Source organism: Trachymyrmex septentrionalis, unplaced genomic scaffold (assembly GCF_001594115.1).
Source record: "Trachymyrmex septentrionalis isolate Tsep2-gDNA-1 unplaced genomic scaffold, Tsep1.0 scaffold21, whole genome shotgun sequence".
In the NCBI taxonomy this organism is placed as follows: domain Eukaryota; kingdom Metazoa; phylum Arthropoda; class Insecta; order Hymenoptera; family Formicidae; genus Trachymyrmex; species Trachymyrmex septentrionalis.
In genome coordinates, this window is record NW_017305288.1 from 431,872 (window position 1) to 455,342 (window position 23,471).

Genomic DNA, 23,471 nt, shown 5'->3' on the forward strand with positions numbered 1-23,471 from the left:
TATATATATATATATATATAGGTGTCTGCTCGATAATCGTATTACAGCAACATTTTAAGCACGTAGTAAAAGAAATGTTGTCGGGGTGTTGTGCGTGTAATTTAATGTATATGAGAAAATAAAATTAACTAAAAGCGGCAACGTTTTAAATTTTACTATTAAAATAAACAATTTTAATCTTGAAAAATATTCACAGACGTCACACATTTTACTAAAAATGCTTTTTAAATACCTTCATTTATATTTTCGGTTATATTAATTTGTTTAATATAAATTAATTAATGTAAATTTATTTAGGAAGATATCTAAATTTGAATACATTACATTACTGAGACTATATTTAACTCTATTTTACATACTTTCTTTTTACTTTTGACATACACACTCGGATTCCTGGAACCCCATTCATATTTGTTACCGTAACCTCCGTAAAAATGGACATATTTCTCTTAATTTTTTTTCTTCAATCGATTAAGGAATAAATCCATGATGTGTAAAAGTTGATAAAATTAAGGAGAGAGAGCTTCGAGATATATAAGTTCAAAGAAAGAGAAAAGTTCAGAATCACAAAAAAATCTCAATTTAGTAAATTACACTAGCTGGGATTTCTGGGACTAGCCAGGGTTAATTTTATTATCAGAAAATTTTCGTTTTTTTTTTCTGCATTAATTTTTATTCTACATTAACATTTTTCTTACACATATTTATACTAAGAAAAAATTGGCTGTAAACTCTGATGGAAAATAATTTTTCTCTTTATCCCATGATTTTACGTATAAATCTCGCGTACGAATTATCTACTAAATTGACCTTAATTGATTTTATCTGCTCCCGCTATATTCTCGTGTTGTGTTTATTTATTTACTCGTCATCATGCAAGTGGCGAAGCGCACATGTGCAATGTGTTTCATTATTCCCGAGTTGTTCTATAAGAATGTCGGGACGTGACGTGTATAATTATCGGCACGTAATTCCGGCGCAAGTTAGGTCGGAGATAATAAGGTAACCGGTTAAACGTATAAATTAGGTGCGCATGTGCCTCGGAGGTTTTAGCAAACTCGATGCCGTGGTAGCGCGGTGACCCGTGCCGAAAGCCCGAGCCCAGGCCGGTTACCGTATTACAAATTAGATTCGCTAACTCTTCTCTAGCAGATAATTCGTTTAACCGTCCGGGCGCGAAATAGAGCGGGAAGTAGAATGGCCTTGGTTAAGTAAATTTTTCAGTCGAACATAGAACTGACATAATTACCAGTAATTATAACGCCGTCACACCCTATCCCAATCCGCGGAGTTAAAGATCCGGGCAAACTTGAACAGAGAAGGCTTGGCTTTCATGAAACGTGGGATACAAGGTGTTTGCGACCGATTGCATTTCCTTCCAGTTTGCTGATCCTTCGACAAACTTGGCCAATCTTTCCTCTAAGGAAACTCGATGGATTACTCACTCGCGTATGTAGTCATCTGCTGAAGTGTAACTGTCCCTTATATCTTCCTCTTCAGCTACTCCGAGTAAACTTTATCCGAATGTAGATTCAATTTCAAATTTTTCAGACATCTAAAGTCCGGACTTGGACCTTCGAGAAATTATTACCGTTGTCACGTCAGCGAGAACGATAGGCAAACGACTGACCCGTTAAAAAGTGTTTGATTGTAATAGCTGTGTACACTTAATATATCACTTTACCATAATCCTACTTTGCTTGGATAGTAATTTGCTTAAGTACTAATTTTCTTGGCCCTAACATGCTTGGAGATTAACTTCCTTGAATTCCAAATTCCTGGGACCCAGATTTCAAGAAGTTCTGTTATATAAGGCTTGGGCTTTGATCCTAGTTTGCTCGCATATAGTCATTGGCCTACATAACAGTTTGCTTAGATCCCACTTTCTTCTTTTTCTTTATTAAATTTATTTCTTACTTATCAGCTGTTAGGTTTCCTTCTACTTTAAAAGATATACGTATAAAATATCTATATAAACTTGAAAAAATAAAAGAAATTAGATGTGATCTTAAAATTTGGATAAGTAAAACATTTTAACAATGAAAAAGATATATGTATAATCGAGTACAATTAGAAGACTATTGCCGAAAATGAAAAATATGAAAGAAAATTATAGATATTAAAATATAACTGCAAAATTAATTAAATTCATATCAAAGAGTAGAGTTGAATTTAAGATATAAAATATTTCAAAAATTAATTTAATTAATAAAAAGAAAAAAATTGCATATAAAATAAAAAAATAAAATTAGATCTATGCAAGCAATGAATAAATTAAACGTTCAAGCAAATTAATTCCTTTGAAATTAATTATAATAAATCAGCAAATTCAAAATTAATGAAACTCGATCAATGAAAAATAATAAATGAACAAAGAAGGTAGAATATGCAATATAACAAAATAAAATAAAACTCAAAATGAAACGAATAAATAAACTAAAAATAAACTAGAAAAACAGAATGAGTAACTTAAAGATTTAATAACTGTTTTAAATTTTAATTAACACTTCACGCTTCAATTGCGAGTCTCATTCGAAATTGTAAGAAATTCAGTTTCTGCTCTGTCTCATTGAAGAATATGTCATATCTGTGAAATGGAGATTCTCCAGCTTGCACTTGATGTGAAATAAACGATGCACGAACGCGTAGATAGCCGAGAGAAAGAGGAGGAGGAGGAGGTGGTAGAGAAATTCCCAATGGGAAGGAATGACGCGGCTGTCGCGGTGCCGAATGTTATCATCCTCGCGTCTTCGTCATCGTCGCTGTCTCTTTGATTCTATATGTAACTCATCAGAGAATCGCTTTCGCGAGACATGACGCATACTACGCATTACAAGGGACGCATCAAAGTGCATAAGTTCTATTTGTATCTGTTATTAGTTACATATATAGGCGACGATTAATTATGTTATTCGCATTTTCGGGGATAGAATGAAATATTAGTTGCAAAGTGCACAACGTAGAATTTCTATAAAACTTAGCATATTAAATAATAACATATAAATAAATTTTCAATCACATATTCAATTTTTCTATTATAAAAAATATCTCGAATGTCACTATAATTTTTTCATATTACTTTATATACTTTGATAATTACATTGAATGTGTTTTAAGACGAAGTTCACTTAAAATTAATTAAAGAAAACGCATTTTTGCTCTTTGCTTTATTTCATTTCTCATTTTTACTTGTTACTTGCATCTGTAATTTAATACTTTCACTAATTAGCCAAAATTTTTTAATTTTATTTATTTAATAATTTCATAACTGCTGCGCTATTATAGTAATTATCATTTTTCTCGGTTTGTGCCTCAATATACCAGCGGTTAGAAGGACATGCGGTTTTAACACACCTTGTATGGCTTTTACGATGAAATTTTCAGCCAAGCTATAGAGAAAGAGAGAGAGACGGATAGACAAAGAGAGAGAGAGAGAGAGAGAGAGAGAGAGAGAGAGAGAAAGAGAGGGAGAAAGAAAGATACGTCGAGCTTGTGAAGGTAAAATTCTGTTAAAACTAACTAAGCGAAGGCGGTCGTGAAAACAATTTCACTCGCAACGAAGTAAGCGCCGTAGTCTCCACAAAGCGTTACATTGTCTATGGTATTCCCGTTGTCGCGAAAACGACTGCTGCTAGGCACGCATAAGATTGCTAAACAAAAGGGTATTAAAAATTTCCTGACTTTTCATAGTTGCACTTAAATCCTACTTTTTTCGCGCTCTTCAAGTTTTTTCAAAGTTTCTAAAGATTATTACTCCAACGAAGCATGCATGAGAATAAGACTTGTGTAATATTTTGCTTTGCAAGAATGACATGACAGAAAATATTCAGGTATTTCCGGAATACATAAGATGTCGAGATACCAAGTTGCAGTTCTCGACGAGATAATCTCATTGCGTCAAGTCATGTCCATGTCTTATTTAATTCTCTGACGCCGAGCTGCGAGATAAATGAAGTCGTTCCAAAGTTATCATTATTTTTGTCTTTTGCCTTATAAATGTTTTACCAAATAGTCAAAATAGTCAGAATAAGACAATGAAAATTTGTAAATATATTTGTCTATGTGCTTTGGTAGGAAGCGTGGGAATTACCAACAGCTTCAAAAGCTCATGAAAACTTTATTTCAGCACTTCCGAGATTTTATCTCGCTACACTGAGAAACCCATTTGGTTGAATCAAATAAAATTTTTTGTAAAATAAAAGTCCTTAGTATCGTTTAAAATTTTTTGAACGATTTTATTTTGAACGATTGATTTTATATGTTTGTAGTAACAACAAATATGTTGTTAGAAACAAATAAAATGTTACAATAATCAAATTTTTTTGGTTGCATGGATTTGTTTGTATTAAACAAAATTTCGTAGTACCGATGACAAAATATTTATCTCATTGTTTTTCGAACAATTATATTTATTGTTAAACGTGCAATACGAGTCGCCGCGCGCCGCTATAATACAATACATAATAGAACGCGCGGCTAAGCATTTTCTCGTAAGAAGAATACGATGTGACACATTATAAATAATGCAATTGCGTAAGACTCGATAGTGTCGAATAGACACTTTCTCGCTCATGTCAATGCAAAGCTCTTTAGGGGCCTCGATTATAGGATTTCTGCAGTTGAGTCAGCCAGCAGTTTCCTATTCCGGCTTCAAAGTTCTTGCATTCTAATCAACTTTGTTCGATGTAAAATTAATAAGAAAATTTAATAATATTACCGTACAAGTTCGACAGTAAATAAAATTTAAAATGTCAACCAAAAATTTAGTTCCACATAATTAACAATGTTATTTATTGAACTAAATTTTTAAATCAATATTACAAAATTTTTCGATTAACGTATTTTGTTACGTTAGGATTTATTTGCCCAAACAAGAAATTCAATCAAATTTTATTTTTTTCTACATAATGGATTTCTCAGTGCATATTTTGATTTGTCCCACTTTCAATATGCGTTCATTACAGAACGCAGACTTTAATCAAACTTATATATTCGAGAGTTTAATATACGATAATCTGCAGTAATACTATATATAATTTTTTTTTATTTATTTATTATTTTTGATTAATCATGTTTTATCGTTTTTTAACATTTTGATTTATTAATTCGAAAGAAAATAATTCAATATTCAGTTTGTTCATCATTTTGCATCTAAAGCCAACTTTTGCACTGAAAAAAAAAGATTGGTTGCTGCAACAACTTAGATAGTAAAATATGGCACAGCATTTTTATATAGCTGCAGCAACCAGTTTTTGGCTGTAGCAGCAAATTTTTAGTTGCGTTAGTTTATCGAAATCATATATTGACATTGCCGATAGGCTAACACAATTAAAAATTTGCTGCTACAATCAAAAACTTGTTGCTGCAGCCATATAAAAATGCTATGCTATATTTTACTATCTAAATTGTCGCAGCAACCAATCTTTTTGTTCAGTGTGCTTTTATTTCATATGCAGCTCTTTTTCTTACTTTCGAGATTTGATCTCGATTGCAACATTTGATTCGTCTCACTTTCAATAATCATTTATTTGAAAACATATAAGGATTAATCAAAATTATATATTCAAAAATTCAATTTATATTACAATCTACAATAATACCGTAATCTTTTTATTCATTTATTATTTTTAATTAATCAAATTTTATTTATATTTTTAAACCTTCTAATTAATTTGGAAAAAATTAATCTACTCAAATATTTAATTTATTCATTATTTGAATCTAAGGCAAACTTCACCTTCATTTTATACGCAATTTTCTTTTTTACATTCTTTTACTTTCGAAATTTGACCTTGCTGTATTGCAAAATTTGATTAATCCTACCTTCAATAAGGACTCATTTCAAGACATAGGGTAATCAAAATTAAATATTTGGAAATTTAATTTACTCGTATATTGTAATCTGCAATAATACTGTTTGAACACTTAATAGGGGCGAGCGCGTCATTCCGCGGTTTAAGGGCAAACAACTGGACACATATTCTATGTATTCATGAATATAATATTACCTTTGTTCTACTTCTACACTCTGAAATCACATTGGTTGTTTTCACTCTAAGATATTGATCTAGACTAGAGAGAAGATATGTCGACTTCTATTTGCGCGTCGGCAACGCCGACATTTCCTCAGGAATTTTGCCCCGTTTTAGTAGCCTAATTGTAGCCCATTGTGACCGCATTCCATTCTTCGTTGTCGCACTCTCAACCAGTCGGAATTTACTTTCCGACGGTAGCAAGAAATGCGTTTTTTATTAGTAATTCAGTTAAAGTCTCTACAAAGAGAATTAGGTTACCGTATTTCGTAATTATTTAACGAGTTCTACTTAAATCTTTAATATCAAGATGCCACTCTCGGTGTAGATAACATGAAGTCGGAGAAAAGTACTTCTAAAATGCATAGAATATTCGAAGTATTTTATGAGAACGTCAAACTTCGTGAAAGTATCCTTTGACAAATTCAGTCGATCTTTTCCTATCTAAACTTCAGACTTGTCGGGCTTTAAAGATACAGACAAGTGACAATATCTCACTCCATGGTTAATTAGTTTTAAGTAACGGTCTCTTAATTTATTCTAATTTAAAATTTCATTAAAATGTTCAGTAGCGAATACTATAAAGTTGTAAAAATTTAACAAATTTAATCAATAAATTGCAGGCTTCAGAAGTTTGATGGAAGTTGTTAAAAAAAAACATTATAAACAAAAAAAAAAAGGATTAAAAAAAATTACCGATGTTTGAAATAGTTGAAATAATAACGATTTATAAAGTTAATTTTTCATTTTCTAAACTGTACTTGACGTGAAAAATTATAACGAAAATTGAAGGCTTCTCTATATAATTTCCATATATTATTTATTCATATATTAATATTCAATATTATTTATCAGTATATTAATATTTTTGATATGTTCAGAATATATATTAATTATGTTATATATATCGGGGGAGACCCCGTTTGCCTACAAATTGATTGCCTACATGCACTTTTGCACACAAATAAAAATTTTAGAAAGTTTAGAAGTTACTTTTGCCTACATGTATTATTGCCTACATGTATTATTGCCTATATGCACTTTTGCGCATAAATAAAAATTTTAGAAACAGAGTTACTTTTACCTATTTTAACACTAATATTATCTTTGAATTCTGCCTGTGTTTAAAAAAATTATTGCAATTATTAAATTAAACTAAAAGAAATTTAGCTATTGATAATTAATCCAAATTAATAATTATTTATCAACTAAAGGATTCACAATTGCAATAGCGTATAAGCCAATTCCTGAGAACTTTTACTGCGTAGTTCTTTGTAGTGTACATTCATTGTACTTAAAATAAAATGAATATATATTAGAAATTTGACAAAAAATAAAAAATTTTAGTGTACTCTAGTGTAGCGACAAGAAACAGAGGTAAAAAACCGTGCGTGAGATATTTTCTTAACGTTTATATCCTCTTGAACAATATAAAGTAACCGCAAGAATTTTACTCTCTTAAATAATTTTAGATTAATAATTGAAAAACTTTTTATTATTAATATTATTAAATAATAACTCTATATATTGTTATTCTTATAGTCCTGTAATAATATAACTTTTTTTTTTAACTCTTAGCTTTTGTAAATTACACATTTATAATAAAATACTAAAATAATTAATTTATTTCCGTAATATATAGTAAACAGTTCTATTAGTTAATTGATAATACTGAGGAAGATAATTCCATTGTACTTCTAGTACGAACACTTGTGAAATAAAGCTTTGTATGTCTTGTTTACACCCTTCGGCGACTCGTTGCTAAGATACGAACGGCAAGAGGGGGTTAGTAAGCAACGAATCCGCCTGTAATGTGCAACTAGATCTCAGATCTGGTTTAACCCTTTAAGTAGTATACCCGGAAAAGTTTTGTGGTAAAGTCTGTTGTCAACGCCGATATATCTTAGAACAGTTGCGTGCTGAGCTTCGTGCTCAATACGTTTTATCTTGGAAGATCTTCGTCTATTCGCTAACGGAGTAACAAGTAGTTCATAAACTTGGTGGAAGATGAGAAAGATCATTTTAAATCACCACTGAAGAAGTTAATACAGCCATGCTGTTACGTGCGGGATACATTGCAATATTTTACAAAATACTAAAATAAGTAGAAAACTATCTACTTGATCAGCTTTAATCAATGAAGACAATTAATTAAATTAGAGGTTTGTTCCCTACAAGCAGCTGACCAGAACTATTCACAATCGAGAGAAATTATCGTTAATTGAAAAAGATGGAATTTCGTTAAATTATTATATTAATGATCAATTACGCAATGTGCTCTGAAATCGAAAATCTGATTGTTCCTCAGAACGAAAGAAAGAAAATATGAGAATTGGTGCACAATTACCTATTTGAACAGGAATGAGTAACCTATTGGCAAAAGTTGTTATCTGTATTTAAAATTTTTTTGGCGAGGGCGAATAAACTTGTAATCCTTCTTATTCAAGCTATCAATAAGATCTGTTTCTTAAAAAATTACGAAAAATTCATTTTAATTAACAAAACGTGTATAATGCAGAAAGAGAAATACAATTTTTATTTATTAAAATAGGATGTACTTGCAGACTATTTTGCAGCTGAAGAAGTGTTTTAACTAATTTTGGACCAAAGTCCCATTTTTATTAAACATGATTGACAGATATAACGGTATTTATAACAATAGGGATTTGTAGATTTAATTAACAACTCGACCCACTTTTTTGCCTTGATTTTATAGATTCATAATTGTTTTGCTCATTTTTAAAATATTCAACTCGTAACTAAAGAAATCCAGGGCAATATTTCATAAAATTTTTTTTTATATAACTACTTTTGCATATCTGTTACTCGAATAATAACTGATTGTGAAACAGAAATTTGAAATTTGAAATAAAAAAGGGATAAATAAATTATAGACTAGGAGACTAAATAGATACGGGATCAAGATTTATTAGGATATTAGTTTTAAGCTCGGTTCCATCAACGTAAGATTAACTTTAATCTCTTCAATTTACTGTTTATCTTCTTCTAATTCTTCAAATAAGAAAAGATAAAGAGTAAATTGAATCGAGGTTAAAGTTAATCTTATATTGATAAAACCGGGCATAAATATTGCAGAGAATCTAGTTTATAAAAAATTTAAGATACATTTAACCGTACGATTTAATCGCTCGGTAACCAAACCATTTTTCTCATAGAACCGAGAAGTGGCTTCGTACTTCCTTCGCAAACGGAACTTCGTGAGATTTCGCCGCTTGCCACTAGAAGATTAAAACGGAATCTCTAGCAATCGATCGCATGCCCTTCTGTATTTGCCTGCTACGCTTTCCCCCGCGGCAACTGCAATTTCCAGAGTCTAACTGTAATCCATTGCAACTGCATTCCATTCTTCCTGACCACGTTTGTAATTCGAATTTACTTTTGCGCGATGATGACAGCGTTGGAAGCGTTTGCCTTTCGTTCCGCAATAATCGCCAAGAGCGCTTCGTTGAATCTCTGAAGGGTCTCCAGGAACTCCTCTAATCTCGGAAATCGGGAAATCGGTTTTCAAATGTAATAAAAAGCGCAAAGGTTATTTACGATAAGGTTTAACGTTTGCCAATTGATAGCAACCGATAAGACCGAGTATTGAGCAGGCAGGAAGAAACGATTTCAATCGTCGCGGAACTGTCGTTTGATTAAACCGAAGGGACAGCGCGATAAATTGTGCCGTGAAAAACGTAGTAAATTGTGGCGAAAAATAACACGTAGATAAATACATTTGTTGTTATATGTTGTAATATCGTGGATATTGACAAGGATCTTTGAAGAGATATCTACTAATCTTTTTAGGTAAGTAAAAGAATTAATTTAAGCTCATTTAAGCTTCCTTCATCGTAAAACGTAGGAAATGTAAAAACATGCAATTGCATATTGCTTTTACATATTCACATACGTTTTTATATATACTCGTATGTTATGTGTTCGTTAAAAATGTGCGATACTGCTTCCTCGAGAAATAGAATAATAATAATAGCGTTGAAAAAGAGTTGAAACAGAACGTTTAATCAATCTCCACAAATGCATCTCTCGCAAAAAAAAAAAAAATATAACTTTATTGATTAAATACTTCACATTTTTATATGTAACAATATGTTTAAAAATAGAGAGAAATTTAAAATACCGATAACGTAAGACGATAAATATTGAGTTTTACGGTGCAGCAATAGGGAATAATCGAATCGATAATATAGGAAACATTTCGAAGTCATTCTAATAAACGGTAAAAGAATGAATCGTTGCTATAAAAGCGTGAATGATGCTTTAATAGCATTCATTTTCTGGGATATTGTTCGCAGTTTGGTTCAAAGTATGCCATTTTCTCCTCTTAACGCTCTGTAGAGAAATACCAAAATAGTCTGAAAAGTCGAACAAAGTTATTCTAAGTGTAACTGAAGATTTTTTAAATTCTAGTTACATTTTGCAAAAATTATAAAAGTTATTTATTTAGTCTTTATATATCAACTGACTTTAAAATTTTATATTATGTCAACACCTATGCTACATCCGAGTATCTATCATGGAATTTCACATGCTACAGGTTGTTATAATCCGGGGAAAAAATGTTACATAATGAACATATTTTATATATTACATATAATTGTATATAAATTATGTCAATTTTACACATAATTATATGTAATTTTATTTAATTTTGTATAATTAAATATAATTATATATAAATCATTTTTTCCCGGGAAGAGTTAAATAACACAAGTGAATAAGAGAGAGAATATTTCAATAATATTACGTATCTTCAGAAAAACGTTGATGAAAATGACGAAATAAGATTTGTAATGATTAGGTCGTTTAACGGTTACAGTAAGATATAATCTTAACCTGACGGCACAGTCGACACTTCCAAGAAATTCGATCGATGCAATTCGTGGAGAATGCTGATAAAGCGGCTACAAAGGTAACTCCCTAGGAACTACCTAGTGGATATAAAAAACAAACAGAACGGAAGATACGAGAAGCGATCAAGTCAGTTGGTCAGTTAGTCTGTTAGTAGTGCAGTTAGTAATAGAGTGCTACGTAAACGTCTATTGATCAATTGTGTGTAAGAACTGATACAAGAAATACATAAAATAAATTTTATCAAGATTAAAAGAAATTAATTCTTTCCTAAGTCCCCGCAGAGGTAAAAGAATTATTGCCGTTGTCAATCAGTTTTGACATAACAAGGTAGAAAATCATTTAAAACTATCTCCAGATATTCGAGCAACAGCCTGTTTAGGGATCGACGTTTCCCCACTCCTTTCCCAAACAGGTATAAACTGGTTTAGGGCTTTGCGAATCAATCCTGAAGCGTCTTTTCGTTTGAACAGTCTGTTATATTCACCATATTTTTGTTAGTGTTATTTTTGTATTTTTATTATAAAAGTTTGATGACTTCTTGTAACGTATTATAAATATTATCTCGGTAGAAAAATAAAAGATGTAGTACAAAGAACAATTAGATTAAGTATAATTAGATTAATTAATACTAAATGAGTATGAAAAATTATTGATTTACATTGTGTAATAGAAAAATCGCGTGTGTATATTTTTATTGTTCTTATCTTTAATTTGAGCGCAGAACAAAAAAAAAGTATGTTAGGAATCTACTAACCTAACCTAACCTAACCTAACCTAACCTAACCTAACTAATACTAGAAAATGAAATAGCATTCTCTAGTGATTTATGAGGTTTTTTTAAACTTTTGAAACTTTTTTAAAATACAGCATTTTCCTTGTTTCTAGTACAAGTAAGTTATACAAGTAAGTTGTTCCTTTGAATACCTAAATATACTGAACTATAAATCTCTCTTTTCCATCTTTCTACGTAGAAAATGTATGTAGTAAATCGAGCATTGGACAGACGTATAGTCAAGTTTAATGCTTACAAACTTAAAATTTCTTTTCAAATATTTTAAAGTAAATTGATGTATTTATGTGAAATTATCCAAATGATGAGAATTCGATTGACGATATTTAAGTGAAAAGCACTTTTTCAGAAAAAAGTCGAAATGAATACCTGAGAAATGGATCCAGGTGTTGATACAAGGACTAATATTTAAAAATATAATTCGAAATTAAAGAATACATGATTTATAATCTCAAAATAATTAATTAAAAAGTCTTATTTAAATGTTTAAACGTTATTCAAGTTTCTAAGATTTTATTATAATACATTTTATAATACATTTCAAAATATTATTTAAAATAACAAATATTCCCGGTCTCTCTCTCTCTCTCTCTCTCTCTCTCTCTCTATTTCTCATATTTAAAAATGTTATTTAAAATTAAAAATTATTATTCAATATTCAGAAGCGCCGGCCGGATTCTAGAAGAGCCAAAGACAGGGATCCTTCAAAGATTTGACGGCAGATTAGAGGGAAAAATAGGATTATCGAAAATCGTTTAGGATCCTGACAATCGAAGAATCGCTACAATGGCTGAAAGAACGCTGGCTCCTGACAGTGAAAAAGTGGGAGAAATCGCGCCCGATAAGACGCAAGAGGTCGACGCCATTTTGGTAGAGATGCCGGTTGTCACGGAAGACGGAAGCAAAATTAAAAAGCGAATCAGAAGGAACATCATCACCATACCGCAACAAAACGACGAGATCGAGATAAAAGGAACGAGATATCGTTACGATCAGAACAAGAAATTGAGACCCGTATTGCATTGATTAACGTTTCACGATTAGTTTGTTTTTTTTGTTTTTTCTGCATTAGCGCTCTTTAAATCTTTGATTGACGGTCTATGTCTATGAGATTCACGCAGTCTTTAAATGGTTAATATAATAAATTTTTGTTAACATATCAATAAAGTGATTGTCAATAAATAAACATTATTTAAATTTTTATGGTATTATTTGGTATATTTCAAAATATCTCATATTTAAAGTTCAATTTATAATTTAACTCATAATTTAAATTTATTGCTTTCAAACAATATTTCAAGCTTAAAGTGGCCATTTAAAAATCAAAATTATTAATTAATATTCACAATAACTAACTAAAATATTATTAATCTATTCATTAAAAATATTTTCGTAGTCAATCTTAAAATTTTTGTATGCTATTAACTTTGTGATTATTGTAGTGTTCAAAATTAATAAACCAATAGTAATAGATTTAAGCACATAAATGAATAATAAGTAAACAAAATGTCAATTATAGTAACACGATTTTATTTTTGCAAAAAAAATTAATAATGCATGATTTTATTGTTAATTTATAAAGAAAATACATTTATTATTGGATTTATGAACGTTAAAAATTGATAGTCTATTCATTTTTATTATACTCTAGGATTATAAACGTTACATTTTTTAACTTAAAAGCTTGTTATGAAAGTTCAATCGCAAATTTAACTTTTTTTTAAATCTATAAGTAACTTTTCATTGAATCTAAAAACAATAAAAACGTCAAATTTAAAAAAACCTCTTAAAAGTCACTCTTACAGTAAAAACGCGGTTTACTTTAGAAATAAAAGAAAGTTAAATTTTTCTGTATAGAAACTAAACAAATTTCTTCCATTTGAGATTGTATTCGCGTTTAAAAAATTAGATTTTATACTAAAAGCTAAATGTTTTTTATTTGAAAAAATCAAATCGACTCTCCAGTAAAATTTTTTTCCAATTTAGAAACTAGAGATATATTGGGCTTGTTTTAAGCTATACTCTGTTCGTTACTAAAAGCGAAACTTTATTCGCGGTAAAAGTCAAATATTTGTTGGACTGAAAAGCCAAATTCTATCGTTATAAAAATCAATCGTTTCTTGCACAACAGTTTTATTTTTTCTATAAAAAGTTAACCATCTGTGAATTGAGTTTATAAAATTTTAAACAAATTTTTTTTGCTTTGGAAATATTTGAACAATAATAAGTAAATAAAATCTTTTATCGCTTGTTAAATATTTCTAACTTTTCAAGTAATTTACTGAAAGTAACTGTTATAATATTCTTTTTCTTTCTTTCTCTATTTTCCTCTTTCTTCTCTCTCTCTCTCTCTCTCTCTCTCTCTCTCCCTCTTCCCTTTCTTTTTCTCTCTTTCTTTTTCTCTCTATTGTTCGATAATTTCGATATACGCGCAATCTCGTGAACAAGATACTTTCTGCAAGCCACTCGCATATGCATATTTATAGAATTTCATATGCTATTTGAAATGCAAAACGATATTTGACCGTTTCGATAACCTTAAGTTAACTTGATTACAACTTTGATATATATAATTATTGGCTATTTTCCAAGAAGTGTTACATTAAATAATATATTTCTCAAAAAAATTGAAGGTAATAAATCAATAAATGAACAAGATAAGTAATAATGTTTAATAGTTACAGTTGTCAATTAATAAATATAGTTGCAGCTCTTCAACCGATTAAATATTATATTAAATATTATACTATTACGCATATTATCTTTTTAATTACATATGTTAACAAAATATTTTAAAATATTATATAATTAATTAATTTTATCACGCAGGATATATTAATTGGAGCTAATATAATAAACATAAGTATAAAGTATTAAAATGTAAATTATTATTAAAATTTAATTTGTATAACCTTCATATAATTTTGTATAAATAGTTATTAGTTAATACTTAAATTTATTAGTCACAGTTTTTAAATACTTTTATGTAAATATACATGAGAGAATTAAAATTAAAATTTAGTTATCATTTCTGCGAAATATTACGCATGTAGTGATAATCTCTTATCAAAGACACGCTTCATCTTTGACAACACATCGTGTAAATATGATGTAATTTCTACAATGATTTTATCATAAATCATGGTTTTGTTGATTTGTGAAATCCTCAGTATAAAACTAATCATCATTGCGGAGCGTTAATAACAGTGTCTTTATAAGATTCTGCTTTTCGAAGATGTTTCACAAGTCGTACACATTATTTGGACATTATTGAAATCAAATTTTTGAACCGATTTGCATTCTGTGGTGAAAATGAAATTTTATATCACGTTATTAATAATTGCTATGATGGTGATGACTACTACGTCGTCACCGCTACTAAAGGAAACTCAACTCGGATCGACTCCGAAAACACCGATGACAAATGTAACAATGTCTCCATTTAATATCATAACAGTACCGGATTTTCCGTGTCCACCTGGCCAACAACGTGACATAAACGGAAAATGTCGATTGTTTTTGCAAAACCTTAAGAAGTAGTTCCAAGACTATAGGTAAGATAACTTGTAAATAAGGTACAGTGCGATAATTTTGTGACGAGGATCATAGAGATTAATTAGAAAGAAATACATAAGGAAAAAATAAAGAAATTGCAGAGAAATGAAAATTAGAATTTAGTTATCATTTCTGCAAAATATTGCAAGATTACGCATGCATGTAGTGATAATCTCTTATCAAAAATACGCCTTGACAAGGTATCGTGTAAATATAATGTAATTTCTATAATGGATTTTATCATAATCCATGGTGGTGTTGATTTATGAAATCCTCAGTATAAAACTAATCAGTCATTGCGCAGCATTAACAACAGCGTCTTTATAAGCATCTGCTTTTTCGAGGATGTTTCACAAGTCGTATGCACTATTTGGACATTATCGAAATCTCAAATTTTTAAAACGGTTTGCATTCTGTGGTGAAAATCGAAAATGAAATTTTATATCGTTATTAATAATTGATTATCGTGTCGTCACCGCTACAAAAGAAAATTCAATCAAATTTCGAATCGACTCCGAAAACATCGATGACGAATGATGATATACGCATAATACAAAATGTCGTAGCGGTGCCGGAATGGCCTCTTCCGTGTCCATCTGGCTATAAACATGACGCGAACGGAAAATGTCGATGGCTTTTGGAAAATCGTAAAAAATAGTTTTAAGAAAAACTATAGGTAAGATAACTTGTAAATAAGGTAAAGTGCGGTAATTCTGGCCGAGGATCGTAAAAATTAATTAGGAAGAAACATATAAGGGAAAAATAAAAGAAACTGCAGAAGAATGAAAATTGGAATATTCGGGAAAATTTCTTAATGTTACCCCGGTATGTATAACCCGGAAATAATCAATTAGAGTGTTTTTATATTTAAAAAATGTTATAAAATATTGTTTTATATGAATATTGATTAATATATTGTATTTTCTTTCATTTTAAATAACCATTTTTTACGAATAAAAGAGAAGAGTGATATTTTTAGTCAAAGCAGGTTTTGCTTATTGTTAGTAATATTCATATGTGAAACAAATGCAATTTTTAGTTCTACAGACTAACTGCTTTTTTCGGTTTTTTTTTAATTGTGAAATTATATATTTCAGTTCATGATTGTGTTTTAAGTCCGACAAATTGAATCGGCAATTTATACAACTAAAAATTGTATTTGTACAGTCACATATAAATATTACTAACAAGGAAACACGACGAACACTCCCTCTCATTTTAATAAGCTTTGGATATACTAAACTATAAACGAAAATAAAAGATACATTTTTTTATACATGTTGGGGGGATGAAAATCTCCTTGAAAAAAATTGGTTTTTTTATTTCAGAATGAATATACTATATCGTCGAAACTATGAGAGATAGAAAAAATGTTTTAAATAAAAGTTAAATGGTTTCAAGAGTACTTCATAATAATCATTATAAAAAAGTTATTTAAATAAAAATTTTTTTATCTTTTTTAATTTTGATTATAAAGTATTCTTGAAACTATTTAGCTTTTATTTAAAAGATTTTTTTTCTGTTTCTTATAGTTTCGATGATATTCATCTAAAAAAAAAAATGATCTTTTCAAAAGAGTTCTTTTACTCCCTTAACCTTCGACTTAGCACGTAAAAAAAAAGTATTTTTTATTTTTATCTATATTTTACATATCCAAAGCTATTTAAAGTTAATTGTGTTTCTTTATAAGTACCAAGATCTGCTTTGACTAAAAATGGCATTCTTATTTCTTCTTTTTCTTCTTACGTTAGGCCTGTGGTCTGTGTTACACCTCTCAAATGCTTGTAGGGCGTACACTGATTATTCAATTGCCACGAGCATATAGGACAGTTTTAATGCCAGTTTTGAACGGCGGATTTTTCGAGAGATGTGGGTAAGGATATTCTCGAAAGATTGCCGACCTTTCCTGAGAAGAGATACGAGCGTAAATATTTTGGTTTCTGGGATTTAAACCGAGGATTTCTAGCATGATAGACCTGTGCGCTCTCTGTTATGCCACGCTCGCGCTCATACGCATTCTTATTTGTGTTTAAATATTTCTCTGTTTATATATATATATATCATTTATTTTGTTCTTTACAAATCTTTAAATATGTAATTCCATTGAAAACTTGCTATAAAGGCGTTATATTAATTAATAATAATTATATTAATTTTTTGGAAATACGGTCATAATAAGCTATGCTTAACGTGTATGTATATATTCTGTTTAATATTTAATTTGTATCTACTTTTTTCAGAAAATTGTAATTAAATTTATAATGTTCGCAGATATTAATAAATAAGGAGACAATCAATAATGTATAATATATTAATATTATTAATTTTAATTAGTGTAAAACATGTATTCCAGATAATCGTTTACGTAAAAAAAAAAGAAATTAAATAACTATTCCCGGGTTAACGACGACGTCGTTGTAAATAACAAGAGATTAGCGGGAAAACGCCCTTTTAACGAAGATATTTCATACGTTATAAGCGTCGTTTAGAGGAATCGAGGTCAAACGTTTTGTGTGAATATCACAAAAATGAAAATTTAAGCCACGTTGTTAATCTCCTCCGTGACGATGATGACTGTCGTGTTGTCATCGTTGTCGGAAATAAAAAGAATTGACTGCTACCGAAAAATCAACGACAATTAAATTCTAGATTCTCGGTCGCATGTAATAGCGTGGCGTCGATTCGTGTTTTATGACACATTGATTTTGTATTCCGTCGATCAGTGACGTCATTGAAACAAAAAAATATCGAAAAATCTCTAAAACAAAAAGTGAAGCATGATTCAGCAATTTTGCAATTTTGCAGTAACATTGCACATGTTTTATTGAATAAATCAAAAGAACTAGTTTTAATATATTCCTTCACAGAATTACGCACATTTAAAGATTTTTTTATTATATTAACTTACAAAATGTCCACATATAAAATAACTTAAATAATAAAATTTTTAAGTGTGAATATCTAACATATATCTAACATATATTTTTTATCATATATTTTATAACATATATTTTAATCTATTTTTTGAAAATGCATTTATCAATAAAAATTTATGTTTTTCGTGCAAACTTTTGCCTCTGAACCAACAATTTTATCCCTGAAAAACACGTATTTTAATTTTCTTTTCCGGAACATTCCTGCATATATTTCAAATGTTTATTTTAGCGATTATATTATTTCGGCTCATTCCCTAGCTATTTAAATATACCAATAGAGCAAAATGTGTGTGTGTGTGTGTGTGTGTGTATCTAAAAAGAAAAATATAAAAAAATTTTAAACCATTGCATATAATTCCTTTTTTATGTCGCCAAACAAGGGCCATTCATTCATGAGCTATTATTTTTTATATTTGTTTGCAGATACAACGATACGAGCGGTGTAATCCTACAAACGTCACAGTGAAATATCATAACAACGCATGTCAAGAGATTGGCCAAGCTATTTGTCCGCTTTGCTTTGTTTTCAGAGAAACAAACTTCACCATCAATGCGATTATCAATGTATATTATTTATTAGTTGTTTTAGCGTTTACGCAGTAACTTGCAATTATAATATGAATCCCGATTTATCATAATAAAATACATTTTTTATCTATGTTTTTTTTTATGTTCATTTTTTTCACGTCAAATAAAAATTATGTATATCAACAAAATCTAGCAATAAGTAGAAAAAACCTTCAAAGCTGTATGTTTATGCAAACTACACATCACTATATGTATTGAAATTTAAATAATAACTGAATTGTCGAATTTAAACTGATTTTTCTCTAATAATAGACATTTAGTAATAATTCCTATCCTGTATAGGAAAAAAAAGCTACAACGAATGTTATTAAATAAAATATTATTAATAGCTGTGTGTGTGTGTGTGTGTGTGTGTGTATACCAATTTTGTCTCCAACACGTTCTTTAGGTCAGCTATATTATCAGATTCCAACGTTTATTGATCTAAATACAACTATGGTATTGACAGCACGAAATAAACGCCAGCAGTCAATTTTAATGCCAAACGTGCAGCAAAATACGCGAAAATACGAGTCTATAATTCTTATCCCATATAGAAAAAGTTACAATGAACATTATTAATATAGCATTATTAATGACTGTGTATGCATATCAGTTTTGTCTCAAATATATTCTTTAAGTCAGCTGTATTATCAGATTTTGACATTTATTGGTCTAAATACAGTGGTACTGACAGCATAAAATAAACGCCAGCAGCCAATTTTAATGCTGAACGTGCGGCAAAATATGAAAATATGAGCCTTCGATATCGTTATCTGTCTTTTCAGTTTTCTATTCAGACATAAAATTGTTCACCGATATGTACAGTAACCTGTTTTTTATTGATCAACAAAAGTTATTATTTTTAAAGCATCTTTACAACTATGTCAAGATCGATATTAGTCTGTTACGTTACTCTGTAGCTATAACAGAATTATAATCTAGATGGAAGTCATAAGAAACGATATATATGTGTGAAGCTGAGCAGTTTGTATATTATCCAAACATATATATTATTTATCAGGTTGTTAGAGTTGTGTGAATGTTCCGCTTATATTTCACAGAAGTTTTCACGGAAAAGTAACAGAACGCAATAGCTATCAATGTTTATTGACAACATTGATATTAATAGACTTTGATTGCGATAATTACCACGCCTTTAATCTGCATAATTGTAGTTTTTTATCGTAATAAAGCAAAGTGCATTGGAAGTAACATCTGAGTATAAATAGGAAACACATGCAATAGCACAGTGGCAAAATACTCGTTAAGATAAAAGAGTAAAAGAAGTATTAAGTGCAAGCAAAGTTGGAAAATTCTGCGATAAGTTACGAGAAAGAAAGTCAAGAAAAGTTAAGAAAAGCGAATCGAGAAAACGGTAAAGATTAGTTAACAATATTAGTGATGCGTGAACTTCAATCCTTACTCGCATTTTAAATTGCATTTTTAAACAAAAAAATTATTGCCGTCGTTTAGAAATGAAGTTCTTTGGTGGTGCTTTTCTAATACTTGTGACGATAATGTTAATCTTGGTACCACTGACAATCGGTCAGAAGAATAAGGATGTAATGGATGTAATAAAAAATAATACACAACCCAAGAATAAGACACTCTGCGCTGAATGTAAAGTACTACAACCTACAATACATATAAATGCATTTATAAATGCACCTAGAAGAACAACTGCAAGTCCATGTCCGAAGGGCCAGAGACAGGATGCCGGAGGAGTATGTCGCTCACTCATATAACGAGCGAAAAAGGTAACAGTTTCTTAGAGCGTATTTAGGTTTGTTAGAACAAATTATCGTTAAAAGTAAAACATAGATTCCAAATGAACGTAATTAAATCACGCTCAATTATGCTCCAGATTCGGCAACGTGTAGATTTACATAAATTTATATGAAAACTCTGGATTTCGATATATAAATATTTTTAATATAATATTTCTATATTAATATAATCTATAGTGATATAATATTTTATATATAACAATTAAAAATATAAATAAAAATAATGGCTGAATAGAATTAAAAATTCAAATAAAATAAATATCAAAAAAGGCTATTCGAGCCAAAAGGGCTGATAGCTTATGCAAAATTGAACATAATTTCACAAAAATAAAATTACATTAAATATAAACATACGTTTCGATCTTTAATTTATTCAGATTATAAAAATATAAAATACAAAACTATTACCAATTTACGAATACATAATTATACTATTAAATATTCGAGGTAGCTTTCTTCATTGCTCTCTAATTCTCTTTATAATGTTATATAGCATTAAATAGATCTTAAATCACCTATAATAATATCGTGCGAAACTGGCAGATATGCGGATTATATCGATTCAAAACCATATACAATGAATGACAACATTCGAAATTCATGTATCATGTACCAAATGTACTGAATTCCCAGATCCGCCAAATTCACTCATTTTATTCTATCAATCAGCCTCAACAATTTCAAATTTTTCATTTATATAACCTTCCTCTTCATGATATAATATAATTCTATATATCTTTCTATTTGATATATGTTTTCATACCTTTTTATTATTTATCAGAAAATATTAACTGTTCATTAATGCTAATAATATTGGTAGTTTTGAATATTAGCTTTAAGTACATTAACAATGATCAAAACAAAATACATATGCATATAATTTTTTAATAAAACTATATTAAGTTATATAATATACAAAGATGTAAAATGAATCATTGTACTATTTTAACAAACTATATTAAGCTTAATAATATTATTGTATGAATTTATTTACTAAAGTGTAATTGTGCAGTATTTCTGAAAATTATATCTGTCTATCTATTCTGACTTCCCAAGGTACATATGTATTTTATATCTGTTTGCAGGCTCGCAGATATCAACATTTCAGCAATATCAGCGATAAAAGCGATATCCAAAAATATCGTCTCAACAAACAGAAAACTGAAAATACACACTATACTTTTTGTATCCACCAGGATTATAATAACTTCAAATTGTACAGTTAATTTTAATTGTATTGATCATGATCTTGACATTCCTGAACAACATTTAAAAAGGTTTAATCATCACCTTATCGAACCAATCGAACACCTTAGCTAATGCTAATGCCGGCGGTATTGTAATTTTTAAGTCTTATAACTCAAAAAGTATTTAATGAAAAAATATTTTGATACATTATTTTGAAAAGTTTTCGAGGTAAATATAGTAAAAATATGCAATAAAAAATAAGGGTTTCTATTTTAAAAAATCAATGTGAGCTCGATCTAATCTTGGCACCTAAAGTGTGGCACAAACTGTGTGTGATAAGACTAGTAAATAGATCTTTTTAAATCCTAAAACTATTGATTGTACCTTATTCTGCGAAGAGATAAAAGGGGTGTAGATGGTCTGGCACACCGGAGATCTGTATATAAAATAATTTTTTTCAATCCTATAATTTCATACATTTACTTTTATATTATCTGAAACCTAGTAAATATATATTTAATAAAACATGAAAGAGTACCCAGAAAACTTTAAAAAAACGAATTAATTACACGAAGGTATCAGGTTCTGTCACTTCTTTTGAAATTTCGTACACTCTCATATTGAATAATAACGCAAAAATCTATTTAATGTATTACTCTTCTAGGCTTATCGTATTTATAGATAATTAAAATTTTTTTTAACTTCAATCCAGCTAGCAGCTGTTCGAATTACATATACTATAAAAAAGTTATGGCAATATAAAAAAATCGCCGTGAGTACTTTAGTAGCTAAGGTTAAATAAAATTTATGTCAATTATAATTAGAAGACATTTATAATTAATATAAAATTAACATAAAACTTTTTGCATCGAAGTAACGATCTTTCTGTAAATTTTCATTAAAATTCTATCAAATATTTTATTATTTTAAATTTATCAAATCATTTATTATAATTTTAATATAACATACAAAAAAGTATAAATTATTAATAAATTCAATTATAACATTATGTTAAAAAGTTATTATTAAAAGAACTGTTACTGAATTTAATTTTGATGTTTAAAATATTTTTACCATTTTGAACTCATTGTGTCAATTTTGACATTTATAGATTAATATTCAGCGGTATAAAAACCTTTAAATTTAAATAATACATATAATTAAAAAATATTTAATATCTTATAAATAGCATATGTAAATTATAACACTTCATAGCAACAAATTTTGCATTAATGAAAAATATCTTTTGAATTATAATCGATACAACAAGAATTCAGCTTTTAGCATTGCTTTATTATATATTTTAGAAGATAATTTAAATATGCTAAAAGTATATGTAAATTACAATTTTAATAACGTGATATATTTTACATTAAACACAAATATCTTTTTAACTATAATCGATCGATACAACAAAAATTCAGCTTTTAAGAGCTAGAAATCTTAACAACATACTTAATTTTGATCATAATAAAACTTTTCTACCATATTATATATCGTACTACAATATGCTGAAATAATTTTCAAAATTGCTTTTTTGCAATTTTAAATATAAATTTCGTAAAATTGTAACGTGATACAATAATTTAACGAGATCATATTTAAAATTAAAAAAACTACGAGACATTATCTTTATTCTTACGATTTTTTTTGCTAAATAGTGTTATTATCGACACATTAAATATAATATTCTTTGTATTTTAAAAAATTATTTTCTAAAATATATAATAAAGTAATT

The 23,471-nt window shown here is 29.0% G+C and overlaps 2 protein-coding genes across 3 annotated transcripts in view; one reads left to right on the forward strand and one right to left on the reverse strand.

The window, feature by feature from the left end:
• Nucleotides 1-23,471, reverse strand: part of LOC108748037 (probable G-protein coupled receptor 158) — a 91,398-nt gene that overhangs the window by 28,731 nt on the left and 39,196 nt on the right. The gene's annotated exons all lie outside the window — the stretch shown is intronic.
• On the forward strand, nucleotides 20,025-21,896 carry LOC108748040. Of its 2 annotated transcripts, XR_001939284.1 has the most exons (3): nucleotides 20,025-20,133; nucleotides 20,232-20,515; nucleotides 21,631-21,896. XR_001939284.1 is itself a non-coding variant. In XM_018486000.1 (2 exons), exons 1-2 carry the CDS (start codon nucleotides 20,421-20,423, stop codon nucleotides 21,863-21,865), a joined length of 330 nt encoding a protein of 109 aa, XP_018341502.1. In that variant the 5' UTR covers nucleotides 20,140-20,420; the 3' UTR covers nucleotides 21,866-21,896. The 2 variants fall into 2 exon arrangements, 1 of the variants encoding a protein (XP_018341502.1); XM_018486000.1 differs by lacking the exon at nucleotides 20,025-20,133 and having other exon boundaries at nucleotides 20,140-20,515.